The sequence below is a fragment of the Gasterosteus aculeatus genome, chromosome Y (genome assembly GCF_964276395.1).
Source record: "Gasterosteus aculeatus chromosome Y, fGasAcu3.hap1.1, whole genome shotgun sequence".
NCBI lineage: Eukaryota > Metazoa > Chordata > Actinopteri > Perciformes > Gasterosteidae > Gasterosteus > Gasterosteus aculeatus.
The window spans coordinates 10,306,043-10,328,156 of record NC_135709.1 but is presented as its reverse complement, the minus strand read 5'-3'; the positions used below and the strand labels follow the sequence as shown (position 1 = coordinate 10,328,156).

The window sequence follows — 22,114 nt, the reverse complement described above, 5'->3', positions numbered from 1 at the left end:
CTCCACTGCCCCAACAAAATTGTACATGTTGAATTTTTTTGTGTATTTTGTGACACCTTCTATATACTCTATCCATGCTTTTTCAAATAATGGGGCAAAAACACCATATTGTAAACAAATTGAATGTACAACCATCTAAATAATAATAGTAGTAACAGCAGCACTGTACTTCAGCAGCACTGTACTTCGTACTTTTGTAATATGGGAAATTCTTGAAATAAAATAATTCTGAATTTATCGATGCGACCCACTGGAGGGTCAAGCCCCACAGTTTGAGAAACACTGGTGTAGCTTCAGCACAACGATACTACTAACAGAGGAATGAAATCAAGTTCCACGATGAATGACACACTGCGTTAACAAACTCTAAATGATTACCGTCCGACTGATTTACATACTTTCATTCGGTTTCATCAGAATGTGCACCAAAGCACTACACAACCCCCTCCAAGTAAAGGTAAATCACTTATTGAGCATATAAATAAGTAAAAACTTCCTCAGTTTTGAAACAAACTGCAGAAGGCGAGCAGCGCCATGTCGACCTGCGTCGAGAGACTCGGCCGGCAGCAATAAAGCTCAAAGCGAGGCGAGCCGACTGCTGATTAGGCCTGCAGGCTTCCAGAGGAGCACACCTGACCAGGGAGCAATGTTGAGTTGAGATCAGACAAACACAAGTTCCTGCATTCATACCATAGTGTCCCTGCGAGGCTGTAGGGGGCCGAGTCAACCGGGACTGCAGATCCAAACGGGGATGCGAGCGCGCACAGTACGTACACATACACACACTGAGCAGCCCCAAACTTTGTTCGGGGAAAGAACAAAAGAAGAAAAAACGTTCAGAAATACCCCCCCAATGAAGGGGAATAATTCATTTGCAGAGACAGATAATGTCGTTGTTCATCTGTTTAGCGCCAAGACCCAACACGCTGCGGCTTGTAAATAGACGTCACAAGAATAGTAATGAATGTGAGGACTAAAACATGCATGCAAACCCACAGATTTGTGTTGCAAAATGCCATCGTTTGAAAGAGAGAGAGAGCGGGAGAGAGAGAGAGAGAGAGAGAAAGGGAACTTCAAAGCATTATTAAGAGACTCCGTTTGCACTGACCTTGTATAAGCGCCTGGCCTTTCTGGAATGATCCAGTGAACGCCAGCTGGTAGTGTTTGACCTGAAAGCCTGGGGAACAGCCCTCGTGGCCTCCATCCTCTTGGCCACCCACACGGGCAACCTGAAACACACAGAGCAGAAGCCGGGTCAAATCGATGCGCATGAACACACGCGCGTTCCGCGCAGAGACACCTGACAGCGCCGGCAGGGAGGCTGGATCTTCTCCGTCAATAGCATTTCTTCTACATTTTTAATTCCGGTTGTACACAAAGAATTGGCACACGGCTGCAGTAGATGTATATGTCCTGGAACGTGTGGTGGAAATTTGTGGATTTAGCCCTTGTGAGAAATCAAAAGTATCTTGAGCTTGCTTTGAGATTAAGTATTTATTACTAATAGAAAACGATAAAGAATACAGAAATCATCAACACAGTCCAGTACAGACAGGAGTCAAATGACTACAATTCAGCTGAAAAGGGGGAGATTGTTCCTTCCCCCCCAGGAGCAGGAAGATCTGACCAAGTTTCTGGGGGAGCACAGGAGCTTTTATACGTCTCTGAGAGGTTCGAGGAAGAGGAAAACAGAAGACCCCCAACAAAAGGAAGATTAGTTGTAAAACAGATGTCGTTGGGAGACACTCATGTCCCTCCCTTAATGGGACCTAGTGAATCATATTTGACAGACTAAGTGGACGGAAGAGAAGAAGACCAGGATACGGGTCAGTCCAGGCACCTATCTTCCAAACATGATGCCCTCGTGGACTTGGTCAGGTCACGAGTTTCCCAAGAAAGGTCACACACCGAGTTCCTGAGACACTCACATTATGCAGCTCAACAAATTCTCCTCCGACAGAACACACACAAATCCTTCTATTTGTAATGTTGTTTATGAAATAGCAATAGAGATATTTTTAATTTTTTCAGGGATTCTTCGTCGATTTCAATACTATTTTTTTAACCATCAAAGCGGAAAAAAAATTACACTCGGGTATTAAAAGCCAATGTTGTTGACTGGATCAAGATTAAGGCTAAAAAAACAACAACTATGACTTGATACAGGTGAGATTTCTATTCATGAGATGTGTTGTAATAGTTAACACTGTCCTGCTCATCCTCGTGTCTCTAGACAATCCTCAGCTATCAGAAGTGCTTTGATGAGGAAAAAGGTGGATGCTGCTGTCTGTCACAGACAGATATAACACACTTGCATATTGGCACACATTTGCATATTACCCGAATGAAGGAGTCACATTATCGTTCACAGAAAAAATAAATGACCTCTTTGATGAGTCTCACCAAGACCAATATCGGACTAATCCATTACACTCACAACCAAATGTTTCTCTTCATAACGCACCAGAACTGCGCAAGAATCACTCAAAGCCGCCATCTTCATCAATAAGCTCTTTCAGTACCAGACAAAGGACACAGAAGGGAGACTTTACTGAGGCTTATTCATGTCACTTCTCTATTATACAGAGACAAATTGTCATTTCGCAAATATCCCTAAGGTACATATTTAAAAGCAGGTCTACTACTAAATAACAATGGTTTACAGCTATTCCACCACATTTTATTAGGATCTAAAAAAAAAAAACCTGGAACATTTTTCACAGTTAATGAGAATAACAACAGACTGAATTATTGCATTGAGTGTGGAGTGTCAGTTATATGACACTTGTAACATGTAAGTTACAAGGCATTCATGCAGAAGCGCTCGGGCCGTCTATAGAGATCTGTCTGCGTAGTGAACAAGCTTTGGCAGACGTTCTGCCACGGAGGTTATTACATGTAATGTCCCTGCACCCCGCGGGACTCGGTGTGTTTTTTTTTCCTGCAGGTGTCACACGAGGCTCACAAGGCCTCCTGGGGGGCCGCGATGCTTGCTGGTGCATGACCTCAGGCAAGTTGACTAAAGGGCCCGAGGCGACGTGTGACAAACATGCAAATACATAAATAAGCAGGCGTCAACAACATCCGCTTTAATGCCCAACAAACGCGTAACGTAATATCACAAAGAGACGTTTTGTGTGGACTTTCGTTTACAGAGGACGGAGATCCATGTCAGTGCTTTCTTCAAGCTTTTATGTAGGCAAACAGGGCATGCTTCAGTTTGACTTATCGGTGGTAAATTAATCATGTCATTTTGAGTTTGTCTTTCACGGGGCAATAGCTGTAAAAAGAAAAGGGGCCCTTTGTAGAAAATTTTGCATTTTGAGTTAACCGGGATATTATGTAGTATTTTTCTAATAACGAACGTGAGCTGAAATGAGAAGTTTAAATTACGCACGTGTAGGTTCTGAACTCTGAAATAAACTTGTTAGCAGACGGTTGATTATTTGCACATCCTTTAGTTACATTGCAACATTAGCATTCATTATATTTTGTGTTTCTGGCCACGTGGTGGATTTAAATCTAAATTTTCATTCTCCTGCTGGCTCGGTTTTTGGTTTCTAATAAGAGGATGAATGAAGCACAAACCTCACAAACCTACAAATGGATTGAGGAACGACTGGTGCAACACAGTTCCATTGTAGGAACTAAAAATTATGCAAGTCACACCAAACGTACTAAAAGCCTTGAGCTGCTCCTCCTTCATCACTGTGGTTTCTGCAGTTTATTCCTCCTCCTGTGTGGCTCGAGTCTTGTATGCAGGAATTGCAACAACAATAGGTTGTCTCTTAAAATTATACACTTCGTATCACAGTGACGTGTGTTGACTCATCTCATCCTCTGCAGTTGATTTAGTGGCCTTTATTTTGTGATGATCGGTTTCCTGACTATACTGATCAAAATGTGTATAATGAATTGAAAATATTGTGGCCTAACTTCCCCATCAGACAGCTGAAGAGAAGGGTTCTGAATCTTTACATTGAAATACAGAAAGTGAGCATCGGGACTGACAGTTGCAGATGCACACAAAAACATAAAAACAAAAATACAAATATGATTTATGTAGGACACAATTTCCAGCATTTTGATAGATTTGTGTGAGTTTCAGCGTCAGTATCTTGTCTCTGTAAAGGCGTCGTTGTTCTGCTGTGATTGGCTTGGTGCGACTTAACAGAGCAGAGCTCTATATATCTATAGATATATAGGGATTACTTAAGTCGGGTCTTGCGGAAACAGAGAGCCTCAGTTGCACAAAAACAATATTTCCAGCAGGACCAATTATCACGCTCGAGCAATGGTGGACCTGCAGAAAATGTAATTGTGTGCCAGCTTAATGAGATGATCGACACCGAGCCAAAAAGCTAAATAAGTAATTTAAAAAGCTAAAAAGTATTTAGCGGGACGCGGGGGGCAAAGTGCGAGCGGGTGAGTGAGGCAAACTGCAAATAGGCCGGTAGTGCCAAGGATAAGTGTCAGAGAGCGCGTTCATTTCAATCCCAACCAATAAGCACTTACACCTGGAATCCTATTTCCACTCGATTACTCGGCCAATGTTACTGTTACAGGAAGTAACCACTTTTTTCATTTGAAAAGACTTAAACCTGAATAATATTCTAAATGAATAGTATAGCACCTGTGACCTTACTGACACATACAAGTGATTGCTTTCCCTTTCACATCCTATTTGCTATTCAACACTACTTCAGGCTGCGGTCAACACTGCCTGACTCACCTAACCATTGATCCATAACCTCTATTACTATTTCAATGCTTTATTTACTACTTTTTATATCTAATCCAACTGTTTATTCATAACCTAACCTATGTCAACCATTAATACATTCCTTATAGCTCACTCAATGTGTACATTCCCACAATGACAGTACAGCAAGAAAAAGACATTGGGGGCTGCTTTCAGATCAGTTTCAGGGGGAGAAATAAATACAGCTTTGTATTGACAGCCACTTGGGGTGCAGGTCTTTAGGTTTATGTTAGCTTTCTAAGTGCACCCGAGAAATACTCAATCAGGAGAAAAGATCCATACACATTAGCTCTAGCATTTAGATAATGACGTTCCCTCTGCAAGGTCCACTCCAAGGAGCAGTAAACACGTGAAAAGTGCAAGAAAGTAACTTACCAAGATATTAAAAATGTGTTGATGATTGGAAACAATATAGACTGCTACGCCATTGGACTGAGTCAGAGCGTCCGACGACCAGCGGGCAGCGAGCCGATGATATCGGTTAACTCATATTCATCTGGGAGGAGCAGCATCGCCTGATAGCTCGACAACCGCTGCAGTTCAAGTGTGAAGGACGAGTCAGGTGATTAAAGGCAATGACTTGGCAGCGCACACAGTGAATGTCACCTCTGGATGAAATCAATACTGCCTCAAGAATCCACTGTGCGTCTGATATATAAAGATGGAGAAGGGCCACGACGACTGATATTTGCTTAAGAGAGTGAAAGGACGAGATTCTGCACACACACACAGGAACGAAAATCTTCAGGCAACAGCGGAACTTTCTGGTTTCCGTTTGTGGAACGCGGAGTATTGACTAATCGAATGCTGCTGAGCATTCAGTATGAAGGGCAAAAAATGCTATCTTGGAACCCAGAGTGTTTAGCCTGACGATGATTTGTTTTTTTTATTGGTTTTAAACATAGCTCGTGAAGTGCATACCTCAACTCTCATCTCCCGTTTTGCATCAAAGGTTCTCGATCTGTCTCTAAACAAGGAGCAACACACAAAAGGGTAACTACACCGGAACCCCCAGATGTACAGGCCCTTACATCCACCTCATCCAACCAACCGCCGATGGGTTCCCAGATTGAAGGGAGAGATTGTGGGAGGCTGTGATTCTGTGATGTGTGATTCCCAGTACGTTCAGTCCGTGTATGTGTGAGTGGACAAGATCAGACATTGGGAAAGAGAGGAAAGGGGTATTGAGGAAGGCATGGGAGAGAAGAAATAAAACATTTCTGTCCGTGTCTTTCATGCATTCTAATGTCTTTATTATTTAGAATTTATATCGGTACATTATTTTTTTATTGAGCTGCACACTGCGGCTGCCTTAACAACCCAGACATTGGACAGTGCATCTTTTGGGGATTTATTCTGACAATTTGTTTCCATTTTGTTTGGATTCAACCTGCAGCTGTCTCTTGTGTCCAATTACTACTGGTTAAAATGGTAAATACAATGGTATTTAAACCAAATTATGTTTAAAGTACAGCAGAAATTACTTGTAAGAAAAACAGCTGTAACTGTTGCACTGCATCGTCTGTTGAGACTGATGTAGATCAACTCTGGTGTACAGTCATATGCTTTATTCTGTGTGTGTGTGTGTGTGTGTATTTGCGTGTGACGCGATGGTTCAGCGGTAGCCTGACATTTCATCCGGCCACTGTCTCTCCCTGCGCACTCTACATCCCCCCTTAGTCTTGCACTGCCTCAGTTTAGGGCGAGGTAAATGTCAGTGCACACACCTCAGCATAGGTCGGGCTGACCCGTTCAGGCCTGGCCTACATCACATGATAAAACCGGGGGGGGAATCAATCAGGCTGGGCCTCAGACACATGCAGCTGGCAGGTTATCCAGGCATGGAAAACCTGAGACATGAAACCATCTGGTTTCGGGCCCAGGCTGGCGAACCCTGGCCACACCTGCTGGGCCTGTAAGAAAACAACATTGGAGCAGTAAACACACTGCTCCGCCATTGAGGAGGAGCAGCCGAGCGAGAGGGGGAGGAGAGGGAAAAAAAAGGTTCTTTGGTGCTGTAGATGGTGTTTGTTACCATGTGAATGCCACTTTCAGAAAAGTAAAAGAGGAGGAAGCTCAGCCCCAAAGGAAAAAGAGGCAGAAACACAGAGAGCGATGAGATGAGCAGGGAAAGGACAGTGTGTTTGTGGGGCTTAATGCACATAGAAGTACAGTAAGCGCTGCGAAAAACTATATTGCAAATACTCTGGGACAATTTTTTCATTGTTTTTAACAAAACTAAAATAATATGATTAATTCTTTTTTTTAAAGTTAGACTTCTTGGCCTTGGTTCACTTTCTCGATATCAGAGCTGTTGATGGAAATGCAGAGAAAAGAAGCTCACGTAAAAAAAAATTCAACATTCTAAACTCTTACTTACAGCCCCTTAGAATGAGGCCAGGTGGAAGAGTGGTTAGTACGCACATAATAATATAATAAAACAATTGAATAAATAAATTCTCCTATGAAGGCATTCCATTCTTGGCATATGGTCTACATACATTACGCGGGTAACTGAATTAACGTGGTCATGAGCCGTGTCCTCATTCAGGCTGCTGTCATGCAAACAGCAGTTAGCATAGTTATTCAGGTCGTGGCCACCTTGTTCCGATGTGACGTAACATCGACCCAGCATCCCATTTCATTTGGTACCAAACATAAAGTTTACCCGGTGAGGAACAAAAATGTTTCATGTTGAGTGAGAGAAGTGTGGGGGGGGGGGGGGGTCGAGGAATATACACAAACAAAGGCTATATTTACCAAACTATTTCTATTCATAGACACCCGGCCGGCTGAGCAAACATCAAGCAAAAGGTCCTCGCCTCTCGGAGAACAAGGGGACAACAGCTCAGTGGTCCCGTGACTCAAGCTAAAGAGCTTCCTCGCCTCGGCTGCCAAATAAGCGATACAAGACTTTGAAACTCGTATCGCCGCGCGTGGTTCAGGCTGGCGGTACCCATTGCGATGCAAATCCAACATCTGCGAGGGGAGAGGGGCGTAACTTACTTACTTCTTGAGGTAAGTGAGCTGGCGTAACCCTGAAAATATCATTTCCTCACCGCCAGTCCGCTCAAATCCCTCCTCTAGTTGGCAAGCTGGTCAATACTTCGGATGCGTCTAGATGGCATGTTCGTTCACCTTGAAAGAGGTGTTTTTAAAAAAAAAAAACTGTTTTCACAGACATATAGATAGATACATGCACACGTATATACGTGTGTGTGTGTATGGATGGATGGAAACCCAATTAAATGCTCAGGCAACTGAAGCTGAAACTGAACCATATTGATGGGGGAGGTGTCACCCTTTCAGGTGTTGGTAGTACTAACTTTAGAACGGTGATGCTATCACGGTTTGCTTTCAAAGATCGCAAATTGCAATACAATATCTGTAATCAGGAGCGGGCTCCTAAACACAAGCCTATCGGAGGCCGGCATCAGTGGGCGAAGCACCGAGGCGCGCCAGAAGCGATAAAGTGTTTAGAGGTGGAATCGCAAAGCACGAGTTGTCACTCAGCCTTTGTCTAAACCTCTGGGTTTAGCGGCCAGTGGGCTGCACGTACATATCGGTGGGGGTGGTCATTCTAGGAGCGCTTTATCTATCCTCGTTGGCCCGTCTCTTCCCGGGCCGACCTCCATTTATCAAAAGTAACCAGTCGTTACTGACAAAAGCTCACTCGCATTGAAACAGCAATGCAAAACCTTCCCCTGTTCTGCCTGGTTTTTGAGCATAAGATTCTGCCTCTTTTCTTTCACCTAAATTTGTTCTGGTGATTGGTGCAATTTTAGATGACAATTAGAAACATACAAGCAAAGAAAATGAACAATATAAACACATAAAATGAATAAATATACAAGCAAAATAAAATGTGTGTACATCTATGATTACTCATACTGATTGTGCCTCAGAAAGGTTACTCAACACCTGAATTTAAACTTGTTTTGATACCAATCGATCTGTTGGCATGGATGTCAAATTCACCATGAACACTTACTATACACTTACTATACAGTAATGTACGTATAGTATGTAAATATGTACGCACAAGTTATCTGTTGAACACTATAACCAAGGGCTGCTTGGAAAAACACCCTGAGTGAGACATTACTCAAACTAAAGTAACCTTACAAAAAGGACCTTATGCAGTATGCAAATTAACGCTTCTCATTATATCCCTCTGCCTTGTTTTTTTCTGTGTTCCACATTTTACCACCTAATTTGTGTGCCTCACTCTCTTCGGCTACTCTTAATCCATTACTTTGACAGGGGACATAACCACCATGAAACTAACTCTCTGGGATTTGGGTGTTTAAGTCCCCCCCCTCCACCAAAATGCATCTTTTGTTGATGTCACCATAATGAATCATACCCCTCAAGCTCGAGGCTCTGAGCCCAAGGAAAAGGCGGCGGAGACGGATTTTGTTGCCGGACGACTTTGAGGACTTGTTTTTTTATTATTTTATTGTGGTATATTTTGATTTTGGAATCATCAAAAAATATAATTGAAAAAGAAATGAAACGAAGAGCATCTTTTCATCCTCATTTTGAACCGTTACACAGTGACAAAATTTTACGACGTAATCCCTGACGGAAATATGTTGATTAGAAATGTAATAATAGTATGATCACAGAACAGTCAAACATTTCTCCTGGTTCTCCACCTTTGTTCCTGGTTAACTTTCCAAGTGCTGAACATTTTCCAAAGGAATACATCCAGAAAGAGGTTTGTTTTGTCCCGCTTACTTGCAGAAAAGCAATGAAAGAATCAAGCCTAATTATTCGCAGCATTCAGGAGAACACTCAAGCAAGGGAACATTTCATGCATCATAGAGCTGAAAAAACCCCACACAAATAACGTTTGAGCGTAAACAAATTCAGAATTTATTCATGTATACTTTTCTATTTTCAGCAATGCAAAGCTCAAACACAAGCTGAATCTATAAAACTCAAACTATGTGACACTGTTTAAAACAAATAAATGCAGAGACTTCAGGCTTCATGGATCTACAATAATGGAAAATGTTCTTCAACAAAGTCAATTTTAAAACATTTCCCTGCCACTGTGATTTGTTTGACTGAGTGTCAGAGGGGGAGCTCCTAAGCCGATTTAAAGAGGTATAGGAAAGCACATTTTCAAATTCAGTCGCAGATCCAATCCCATTTGATCCTGACAAAAGGACGCTATTGGGAATTATATTCCGGGATGCTTCCCAGCTGCGGGCTCGCACTCAGCCCTGTTGCACAATTAGATAGATTAGCATCGAGCATGCAGCTCTGTCTGGCCTCATTGCCTTTAGGAGACATAAAACAATATGGATAAATATGTGATGCGGAATCTCATGTTGCCACTGCAGCTTGAGTCACTCCAGTTCCACTCAATTGGAGACGACACTATTTGACTCGGCAGACATAAAAGCAACGCTGCATTTTTCTTGATACCAGATGATAATTGTGTAAATTTTTTACTGTGAACAGGCAGCCATTGGCAGGCTGGCAGGCATTGCCACGGCCCGGGGGCCATCAATGCTTTCTTCAGGGTCCCTGTTCCGACCTCCGAAAAGTCAAGCAGCAGCAGCTTCAGATCTTCTTTTACAAAACTTATTTGTGTTTGTGTTTGATTAACTATTTCTTTCGAAAAAAGGCGATGAAAAGCAGCTCAACTGTTCAACTAATGTTAAGCCACGTAAGAACTTACTGCTTGTTCAAGTAGTTGATTAAACATTCCTCAACCAAATTTGGTAAGAATATGGCAGTGATTTAATATCATCATTATACGATCCAGATGCAAAGACTAAAACTTTGTTCCTCACGAAGATCTCGGGAATGAACGTCAAGCAGAATGAACACTGTTGCGATAGCTAATAGACGTACAGTATTTGGTGTCACGCAACAAGGAGACTACACCAATATCTCTTCATGTTAATTTCCCTTTTGAGGAAAGCTCTCAAAACCAATTATGTATTACGCTAGACACGGCTGTATAGATGATTAGATTATGCAATTAACCCGGAGGCAAAATTATGGAAATAGTTTCCCGTGAAACGAAAAGAGGCAGCTATTTCTGTCCTTGCGTGTGGACAAAACTGTGTGTGCAAAAACACTGTTTGAACAAGTAATTCAATCTTATATTGCATTGCATTCCCATTTAAAGGAGCAGTGTGTGAGGATTTAAGGTCATCTGGCAAATATCAACTCCAAGCATGTCCGAGAACTGTGGTGCCTTTAAGGTGACGTCCCAATGGAAACGACCCTCACTGAAGTGTTGGTCCGTTGCAGGCTACTTTAGTAAACATGGCCTACTACAATATGTTGGGACAGTCTCTCTTTATGCAAGTATAAAACAAATCATTTGAATGTTTCTGCCATCCCTCCGTAATCCTGCACCCAGTTCTAATGACTTAAGTTTGCTGAGGGAATTTGATGGTTTCCAGGGTTGTTAATCCTTTGTAAGCGTGAAAAACACGCAAAAATAATTCTAAAAAGTAAGAGATCTAACGTGTCCTTGGATCAATTACCTGAGGTGGAGCTCGCGTACTGTGAGTGTTTACAAAGTGGTCTCTAGATTCACTGCCAAAAGGTTGGGAGGTGGCACTTTATAAATGTCTTCCGTTTGCTACTTTTTAATGAATAATCCATAAGTGTTTGATTTAACGACAACTCGTGAGCTTTTCAGAATTTGTCTTTTGCTGATGGCAGGGCTGTGCCAAAAAAATGACTGAGCAATAATGAATGCTGCTGGTTTTGTGCAAGAGCTCCAACATGAGGGAAGGAAAGCTTTCAGAAGTGTCGCCCACTCATCTTCCAATTTGCTGCTGAATAGGTTGTTGTATTAACAAAGTATGATGAATGCACAACTCTTAAAATATTCATACCCTACATTATGTGCTCTGTTACTTGTTCCCTCTGAACTGTACAGGCACAGCTCCCTTGTGTGAGTTAACAGAAGTAAACAAAAAACTGCATTTTTCTAGATCAAATGAAGATGGTAATGTCTTTTAACTCTTTTCTTATATGCACATTTCAGTTCAATGGAGATCAATATATTTCCTGTTTAAGCTCAATTGTAACACAACTCTGTGAAATACCAATGAATGCAATGAAGAGTGCTTTTTATGGCAATTTTCTCCTTCACTGTAATGTCCTGGATAAGTTTTCCAAGTCCGAATAATCTTCTCCCCACCTCGCATACAAAGCAAACTTTAATATTCACAAACAGTGTTTGTACATCCTTCTTACACAGGATGAAAGTAATCAATTTTACCGCAGTTCACTCCCATCTTACACAGAGGTAAAAATTGAATACTGCAGTGCTGCTGTATGGCAATCATTGCAACAGAGTAGTTAATGTCCCCCTCCTCTCACACACACACACACACACACACACACACTCCACTGACCTTCCCGGTGTCTCTGGCCCCGAGATGGGATGTTAATGCCGGTGTCTGGACGGCTGCCATGCTGCAGCCTGTGCCCTAATGGATTGATAAAAAAAGCTCTGAGCACAGAATCAATAATGATATAAACCTGGAGTGAAGCTTGTTAAACTCTAAGAGAAGTTCCCCTGCCCTAATGCCCCCTAATGCCATTAGCAAATGGCTGAAGATAGACTGTGGTTGTTACCCCGCTAATAGATAGACTAACAGATAGACTGTGGTTATTACCCCGCTAATACCATGCATGGGTAAGCCAGAAATATTTCACGTGATGCATCGGAGGATCTGGAAAGGAATTACTTTACTAAATTCAGTAATTGCGTCAGTTACAAATCCTCGTAATGCTTTACTTTGGCATCTGGATGTAGTCTTTTATTGCGTCTCACTAGGAGTTTGATGCAGGATTAGTGGATCCAGTAGAGTGGGAGGGGCAATGCTTTCAATGTAAAACCAATGTTATACACACTTCGTGTTGCCATTGCTTGCTTGCAAACATTGGGCACACAGGTGCGACTATATTAACCCTGTTTTGGTTCGCAACATCTAACAACATGTCGGGAATAATTGATGAATCAAAATGGAATCTGCATCAAGGAGCCATGACGGGGCCATTACCTTTGTTTCCATGACGCCCCTGCTTCTGCTCCCTGTGGATGCGAATGTTTTACAGTTTGAAAATATGAACTCTCGTTGGACAGCAGGTGTGTAACATAAGTACTGTGCGCATGAGCACACAACCTGGCAGCTCCATCACTGCAAGGTTTTAATTGTGACTGTCTAGCGACCGGGTCTGGTCGTTGCTGAGGTCGTTGCGCCCATGTTATCTTGACTTAAAAAAAACTGAGAAAACATTTTTTGCCATCAAACTATTTTGCTGAGATTGTTCTGCCTGAACAGATAAATACCTGAGGGGAGCAAATAATAAAGATGGTGTTTAGAATGCAGCCAGACAAATAAGTAAGCAGTTTAATAATCCAACAGCTGAAAAGAAGTTGAAATTACAAAGACATTCATAGCACAACAAAAGGGTGAATATGTACAAAGCTTGATCGAAGTTATTAAATTACATTTTTGGTGGCAAAAAAAGGCAAAAAGCTGAAAACTGTCTCAGAAACCAAACTTTCAGTTATTTCACAAGTTCTGCACAGCTCCTCGCTGTGCAACAGTTCCAACATGCCTCACCCAACAGCTCCAAACCAGTGTTACTTGGTGAGTCCTCTAACAATGTGTCCGACCGGTTTCTATCCAGGTCTTCTCTGTTAATTGAAACCGATTCTAAAACGGCTCCAGAACGTCCATTTCATCAGCAGCTGTGTGCTTCGGCGGTGAATACCATCTGCATTCCCGCGTCAGCCGAGCAATTCCGCTTAGCGTCCTTTCAAAAGGTACATCCTGATGGCAGGGTTAAAGGTCGGCAAACGGTCAAATGGTCCTGCTTAGTTTCTGACTATAAATGCCTCCAGCTCTTTCTATAGTTATTCCGATGGCCAGCGTTTAAACAGCACTCTCACTGACCCAAACCGCTCTGGTTCCATTCTGAAAACTCAATGCAACCAATTCCGGGGAGAAAATTGAGGGTCTATCGGTTGTAGAGGAGGGGTGTTTTGTCACAACCAGCATGTCAGACCGGAGATGGAAAGAGGGCAAGGGTGGGACACTGCAATGTCGGAGGGCAAGGGGCGGAGGGGGAACTGCACGAATCCAGGTTGTTAGTTAGACAACATCTCCGCGTGTCAGATGCTTTTGTACTGCTGGACAATGAATCTGATTTAATATTCGCCATGCCGCAAGTCCTGCTCTGGTGCGAATTGGTACGGTGAAAGGGGAGAAGAAAAAGGGGGACGGAATGAAGCAGGCCGCGGTGCAAATAAAAAGTGAAAGGAGAGGAAGCAGAATGGGGAAATTGTGGGCATTGTTGTATTAAATCAAAATAATTAAGCTGTGCATGCTCAAACAGTATCTAATAGAGACGTCTGGGAGCCGGTGAGCCGCAGTTCTTCCGCCAAATGGTTTCAGCGGTGCACAGCGGTGCCGACCTGAGGACACAGCTGTGCCGGTCATTGTTAACCGCAGCAATGCAACTCCTAATAAGAGAGTAATGCGGCTCATTCTGCAGAAACGTCGCTCTGCTTCTCTGCTGGCGTGGAGACCCAAAGTGTTGCCGGGAAATAATGAGCTCCGCCACTGGTTTTAAAATGCGTCGTAAGCTGTTGTGATTGCGTCAAACCCCCAACGGAAAGCTCGTGGAGGAGTTGCACCCCCCCCCCCCCCCCCTCCCCCCGCGCTCGGTGGCTGTCAATGCTAGTTACCGCTATTGCCACCAGCACTGAGGGATCTTTATTACTGCTTTAAACTATAGAGCTCCATAACACAATGTGTGCCTAGATGGTTTACTGGTAGATAATACAGTATAATAGCCTCATTGCATTTTACAGTGACGAGGGGAGACACATAAACAACCACTAATAGCTTCCTGTCATTAACACGCACACACATGCAGACATTTAAAGACATTCTTGGACCAAAGCTGTGGTATGTTATAAGCGCTGGATCCCCCAATTTACCTCAGTATATATATATATATACACTACATCATGTTTGACATCACAAAAGAAACAATTCAACAGGAACTCTGCGTGCATTACCTTGCCATGGTGCCATAAATATAATGCATTGTGGCAAATATAATTATCTCTGTCATGAACAATTGTAAAAGTGAAAGCAAATGTTAAGGTTTTGATGTCTTCTACATGTGCAGTATATCTCCATACAAAGTTCAACTAAAGTTAAACGCCAGACGTTTTATCATAAATGTTGGAAAATAATTGCTGAGAATGTTTTGCATGCGTGTTAAGGACTGTGCTGACTGGCCAACCGCAACACGGGTAGTTAAACTTCTGCTTGTACATAATAGGGCGCTACTGCTGCTAAACGGCGGTCAACGTATTGTAAGCATCTCAACTCAAACTAAGGGAACATTGCTAATGCCACAAGTTTGTTGTGAACTGGTTTCCAGAGTAGGAAAATACAAATGTTACTGAGAAGCCAGGCGGCAAAGATTGAAGGGCTGCTGGGTGAAAGAATTGTGTGATTCAGCTCTAAAATTGTTGGTTGAACAGCTGAAGAAACAAATATTAAAGACCAAATACAAACAGTCTATCGTTGATCATCGTGTATCAGATAAGTGTAGGCAGGATCTAGGTAATTATAGCTTGTCTCACAGCCCCTTAAATGAGAAAATGGTAATGAAACAGAATATGAAATGTTTCTGAATTCCAATTGTAGGGAATTGAGAGGTTCAACCAGGATTTTCTGTGACAAAGCAAGTAGTTGCACAGTAACATTGTATCAGAAATATCTCAAACTGCCTTTTGTCCAGTTATCTTCAAAGTCCTCCATTTGTGTAATTTACGTACAAAGGACAACAGATATGATCCCACAAAATCCAAAAATGATCCAACTCCCCAACAAAAGGTTTAATGCTTGACTACGGACATTTCCGACCCCTTTTCTGCAAGTAAACCCATAAAGATGTTGTGGGCGGAGCATAACTGGAGGCCGATTCACTCTCTGAACACGTTAACCAGCAGATCCTCTGAATCTGTGGACCGTTCAGTCCGGGAGCCTCGATGTTGCATGAGAAAGAAAACAGGAGCAGATTGACCTACCACTTACACTCAATGGACAGACAAGCGAGCATTGCATGGAACTAAAACAAATCTCATCATACAGAAAACTGAGCACTCTGCACTACATAGTAACTCCAAAAGACATCAGCAAAGTTCTCCAGACATGGAGAGAAAATGTTGCTAATAGCTTCTGCTAACCATAATGAATAGTCATAACTGCATCTATGGTTAGCTGAAGGCTCAACTATTAACAGAAGCTACTCTTTTATCATGTTCTACTGTAGTGTAATACAAAAATGCAAATTCAGTCCAAGTCTTTTATTGCAGGTCACCATCAGTTCCTGAATCCCTTGTGTTCCTTTACGGATTATAGGCACTCAGAAGCCTATTGTATTTCTCCCAGCCATTGTCATTATAGATCCAAATTTTGCCTGCTCAGAATCCCCACCAGGACAGAGTGTCAGTGACCGCATGTCCTTTCCGCATTATGGCCACTCGCAACACAGTTGCATCAGATGGCCGGCATCCAGCCTCTCAGCTCAATTCCTGACGAAATGACACTTTGCAGATGTCAGGTCAGTGCATACAGATAACGGCAGCTTGTAAATGTTGGGTAGTACACACAGGGAAATGGGTATATTTTTGGGTCTCAATTGCGCCTTTAGCGGATCCAGCGCTACCTGATGCATTTTGTGCAGCTGTAAGTGACAACATGGAGTTGAATCACCGACTTCATTCATTGCAATAATTAGCCGAATGAGCCGATGTGTTAAATATATCTTGGTCAGTCGCTCACTCTACAGCTGTATGAAAATAAATGAATAGAATAGTGCGACTGAAGGCACAGGTCGTACCGGGGGGTCAACACCATTCCGCCAAACACACCGCACCCTGTCACAATGCAGATACACCCCTAGAGAGAGAGGGGACACGGAGGGACTGCAAACAAGGCAGTGAGAGGTTGACGGGAAGGGGAAGGAGAGCAGCAGCAGAGTACATCCGAGTCTCTCCGCTAAAAGCTGCAGAGCGCTGACGCGTCCAGCCTCAACCTCATTCGGCCAACGGGGGCCCAGAGCCACCAATCGGCACAGACGGACGAGGAACTGGCCAGGACGGCAGAGGGAGGAGGGTAGTTGTCCTTCGTCCGCTCCCAAGGCCGCACGGTCCTGAGTGGGGGCATTAGGCCGGCCCCTGGTGGGGTGGCGAGGTGAGGGGGGGTTATCTTTGCTCCGCTAACAACCGTGTTATTGAAGGGAGGGGGGGGACGCAATTAGAGGGTGCGGCGGTGAGTACAGAATGTGGAACATCATTAACAAGCTCACATTGTTGAAGTGAAGTGGGGACTGTATTTAAAGGGTTCCCACTGGCAGGGCTGAAAGGGGCTGTGATTGGTGGAGTACTGGGACAAAGTGATTTCGCTCATCTACCACTAGTTGTGACCTTCACGCCAATTGGCAGTAGATGGCGTGTGCATGTGTGTGTGTGTGTGTGTGTGTGTGTGTGTGTGTGTGTGTGTGTGTGTGTGTGTGTGTGTGTATGCACGTCTGCATTCATGTGCATGTATTTTGACTTGATAAAAGAGATACAAGGTCAATTAGACACTAGATTCAATGTAGGACATTGTTCATCTGAATAGGAAAGAGACGGCTGGTTTGATAGAACAACCAATTCTCTGTTGTCTATGAAGGAAAAGGTCAGAAGAGAAAACGTCCAATGAATGGGCAGGAAAGAAAGTTACATTCAAGCCCCGGAGGGCCAAAAACGGAGCACAAGGCTGAACTGTGACTCATTTGCCTCTCTCCTGTGCAGGCTATTGTAACTATTGAATGCATGCAAAGGGATTTACCATACTTGCCTGCCTTTCGGCATGTAACTATTCCAACTTGTAGCATGGGGAATTGGTGAACTTTTTACCAATAATTCAGTTCCCTCAGACATGCTCAGATCTTTTGGGGGTTAAGTGTCAGTCTCACATTCGTACATTGTTCGTTCTGCCAGTGGAACAAGGATCTCTGTCTGTTTCAAAAGCTTGACAAATACTCCAAAGACGTGATGGGTAACTCAGCAGATATCCAGGGTCAGAGCTACAACTCTGGATGTCTGGCCCGATCTGTTTCTCCCGGAGGAGTTCAACAGCATAAAAAAAAAAAACGGAGGGACGTTACTGGTGGAAGAACTTAAAACATTTTCTAAAAAACACATGACTGTGGGGGAGTCCGGAAGACAAAAGCATGTTTTTTCTGCATGTTCTGTGAACCAGGCTGAGAATATGTAGCAGAGAATTTGCAACAACTTGTCCGGACAGGATTTTCGCTTGTTGGATACCACTGGCTAAATAATAAATGGACATGGCGCAGCGCTACGAACTGGCTCAACCAACCAGAAGCCTTGAGAAAGGCTGAATACACAAAGTCAACCCAGAACCGTTTCTCCACATACTTACCGTTGGGCAACCTTGCGAATTCCTTACAGGAATTCAAGATAGCTCAGACTTAAAGTTGGGTTTGCAAAAGGTAGTGCAAATCCAATACGTGCAATATTCATGATTGCATGCGAGTGTGTTGCTTCCAATACTTTTATTAAGACTACAGCAAATTGGAAAATGGTGGGAAAATGTATAGGGACCTTAAAATAACATTTAACAGGTTTTTATTATTCCTCAGAGTAATAACATAAAATAATTATCCATAACAGACCAATGAGATCGTTTGTGACATCCTCTGGTATCTACAGTCATTTCTCATCACAAGGAGGTGAAATCTTTTACATCCATATATTACATACAGCAGGGAGGAAGAAATGGCTTCTGTGAATGCTTCATTCTCTGGCATCATAGTTGGAAAAATGTTCACACTTAAACCGAGCAGGCGCGAGGCGTCCTCGAGCTGGCGTACGTGTGCGTTTGTTTCCTTCGGTTGTGGTGTGTGTTTAGAGATGTGTTTTAAAAAGACCTTTTCTGTCATCTGAAAAGTAAATGGCAGCCCTTTGATGTTGTGCCGTAAAAACCGTCTCTCGCTTTTGGTGTGCTGCTTTCTTTACCGTGCAGCCTGGATCGATCTGTACAGGCACACACACACACACACATTTATCAGCTGCATAATAACCTTTAACTCGGACAGGGTGCCATGACACCCGAAGACATTTAGCCAACGCTATTTCCATTAACACTGCTATCAGAAGGGTGGAAATGGATTTATTTATTGGAGAGGCCAGAGACTACATGCACGTCACAATAACATTCGGCATGGATGAGCCTTTTGTATAGAACTGCAGATTATCTCACAATATGCACACATATCTCAAAGCCTGATCAAATATCACTTCTTTTTTTTTTTTCTTGATTCACTCCATTGCTCCATTGTGGTTGTCTGGCTTCTAATAGACGTTGAGTGGTCCTGCGTATCCAGTAAAAGGAAATTACGCAGACAACAAGCTAATCAAAAGCAACCGGGGTACTACAGAAGTAGATATAAAACCCCAAAAAGTATGTGTAACGCTCACTTCATCCACAGCAACTATTGACTTTTAAATGAGGGTATGTAACAAAAGATAATTCAACTGAATACACTCAACAACAAGCATTTTTTTGAAGGTTGCAGCGTCCGTTGGTGCATTTAACAACAATTTGTCAATCGTCTTTGCAGTTTGAAGTGTGGGTTGATGCCTTTGTGTTATGAGAGGAAACCAAAACAATTCAGATGAGGAAAGGAGGAAAGGAGGAGAAGACACTGCTGTCTGTCTTTACATGTTGAAACAAAAGACGCCCGACAGCAGGCATATGAAAGCCGACTAAACGCAATCAGATAGTGTCACTGGCTGTCGTACATTATAACGCTGCGTGCTGCTCCGACTGCTCCGGCGTGAAAACAGGCCGGATTTCAGATGAGACTTCCACAATCGTATCTGGACAGCCGCATCCCTGCAGCTGACAAACTGGGTCTCTCTTTTATTCATTTTCTTTACTTCACATCTCCATTCACTAACCGCAGAATGCTTTACGGTCAAACCAGTTCACCCGTTCCACAGTGAAAGCTTAGTAAGTGTAAACCACTGCACTCGCTTATTCACACATCGATGCCCTCTGCTTCTGTAAGAATACGTGTTCAAGATTTGGAGCCTGGTCGGGGTTATCAAAAATTCAGCCTCTCGTTCTGGGAAATTTATTTGTCAGATCACAGGTCAAGTATCAGACTTGGATAAGCACAACCTGATGGTCTTGTATGTCACCAGCAAAGTCCACGAACAGGATTGTCCCGAGGTCGCCCGGTTAATCCCACACATTAGCTGTTCATTTTTGCACAGAGCCACCGGTGTGACCTGTGCAGTTTTTGCAAACATATCTTTATCTACATGTAGAATTCTGTAGGCCTCGGTTATCAAGAACATCCAGGAAAAGATTCAGCAGGTAAGGTGCAGTGTCCCGCCCCCCCCCCGAGTCTTGGCCCGGGTCTTTGTTTTCCATTAGTCAGAGTTATAGCCCTTAAGGCGCTCTGTAGGAGCACTTAAGGGTAGGGATAAATGCACACAGCCACTAAAGCAAAGCATGACTGACAATTCAGGGACAGCACACACCTACGTCCGCCTGTAACCATCAGTCCTGAGCTCTAACACGGCGCTCAGCAGCTCTCACCGGCCACCTACCCATGATATCATCTGGAAAGCTTGAGCCTATGTGAGAGCTTATCATCAAATGCTACCAAATAGACGTAAACAGACACTCAAATCAGCCGACGAGACCATTGGTCAAATTACTATTTGAAAAGTCTTTCAATTATTTATTTTCTGCCATTCATTGATCTTGCCCGGCTGGCGTTCGTAGACCTCATTAATCTAGTTCTGCAGGGAGGCACAATCAAACACTCAACTTGGCAACGTATTGGAGAGTCAAGCCGTTTTCTACGGTCACGTTGGACTCTTTTGAGTGATCCTGTTAGTATATTGCTTAATTAACTAGTATTTTCAGGGCGGTAATATAGAGGCGCGATTAGCTTTCTTATATACACACACACACACACACACACACACACACACACACACACACACCAACACATAAATAGTAAATAAAAATAGGCCAGCAGAATTTTAATCACCATGTTTTAAGATATGACGAGGACTGACTGGATGGCTTAGTATCCGTTTGTACTCCCACACTGTGGTTAGTCATCAAAAGAATTTTGCAAAAAACAGTGGGGAAAGGCCTTGATGACATGGTAAATCCCATCAAAATAAATATTTTACTACTCAATGGGCTGAATAGGATACGCACGGTAAGAGGTGTGACATGTGTGAAAGTGGTCCAAACTTCACCGATTTAACGACTCAATCTGTTACATATAACCAGTAAATTTGCAGATTTCACTTCAGCTTCCTGATGCTTTTCATTATTGTATACCAAGTGCAGGGCTTTATGGCTGAGCTCACACAGACACAACTGCACACCTCCGCGCTCTACGTGGGCCGGGTGCCTGACCCCCCCCCCCACCATTCATCAGCTCGCAGCTAGAGGCCGGAAACGAGAGACGGTGACCGACATTGGGAGAGGAAGAGGAGGAGAAGGGCCGAGCTGGCAGGTTGCTGTGCTGGCAGGGGGAGTAACTAGGCCCAGAAGGTCTGACAAGCAGTGAGCATCACTGAGCCGGATACACACACAAGTGGGCTGTACCCAGGACACGCCATGGCGAGGTCAGGCTGTGCTCAACATGCACATGCAAGTGTGTCTGCACGTTTTGTGGAGATGGAGGAGTTTGAGGGGGGGCGTGGATGGATCTCTCCCCACCCATCATGTGTGCATTAGCTTATTGCTTCACACGTTCAATAGTGTGGACATCACGTTGGCTTTTTTCTCCTTTGAAAGAAAAGGAGGCCTGCTCCTTTTTTGTTGGCCTGCTCCTTTTTTCGACTGCACTCAAAAGACATTTCATACGAGGAATTGGCATAGGCACAAACTGTCCTCTGTGGCACTGAATTGGATCCGTCAGCCTCTCAATGGTGAAGAAATGGAATCACTCAAAATTCTTGTAATTACACACATGGGTATTTAAACAGAATAGAGGCACGGACATTTACACACACACACGCGCACAGAATCTTTTCTGTGAGTGTTGTTTTTCTTCTGTAACAACTACCTTCCTACTCCGGGATGCCAGAAGATGAAGCCAAACGAATGCAAAAGAGAAGATTGAGGTCAAATCTAAGTGGATTTGAGAGGTCAATAATTCATTCGGTTCTCCCTAAATGTGCTGTTCATGTCAAAGCAAGCTGGCCGAGGTTTTTCGCGCTAATGGGAGAGCACA

The 22,114-nt window shown here is 43.3% G+C and overlaps 1 protein-coding gene across 1 annotated transcript in view; it reads right to left on the bottom strand.

Moving 5' to 3' along the window:
* LOC120812521 (cadherin-4-like) overlaps positions 1-22,114 on the bottom strand; it is an 87,942-nt gene that overhangs the window by 33,902 nt on the left and 31,926 nt on the right. The window contains exons 2-3 of the mRNA XM_078097983.1: positions 12,157-12,231; positions 1,109-1,229 (exon numbers count right to left, since the gene is read on the bottom strand). Coding sequence (XP_077954109.1) covers positions 1,109-1,229; positions 12,157-12,231 — 196 coding nt within the window. The remainder of the gene's footprint in view (positions 1-1,108; positions 1,230-12,156; positions 12,232-22,114) is intronic.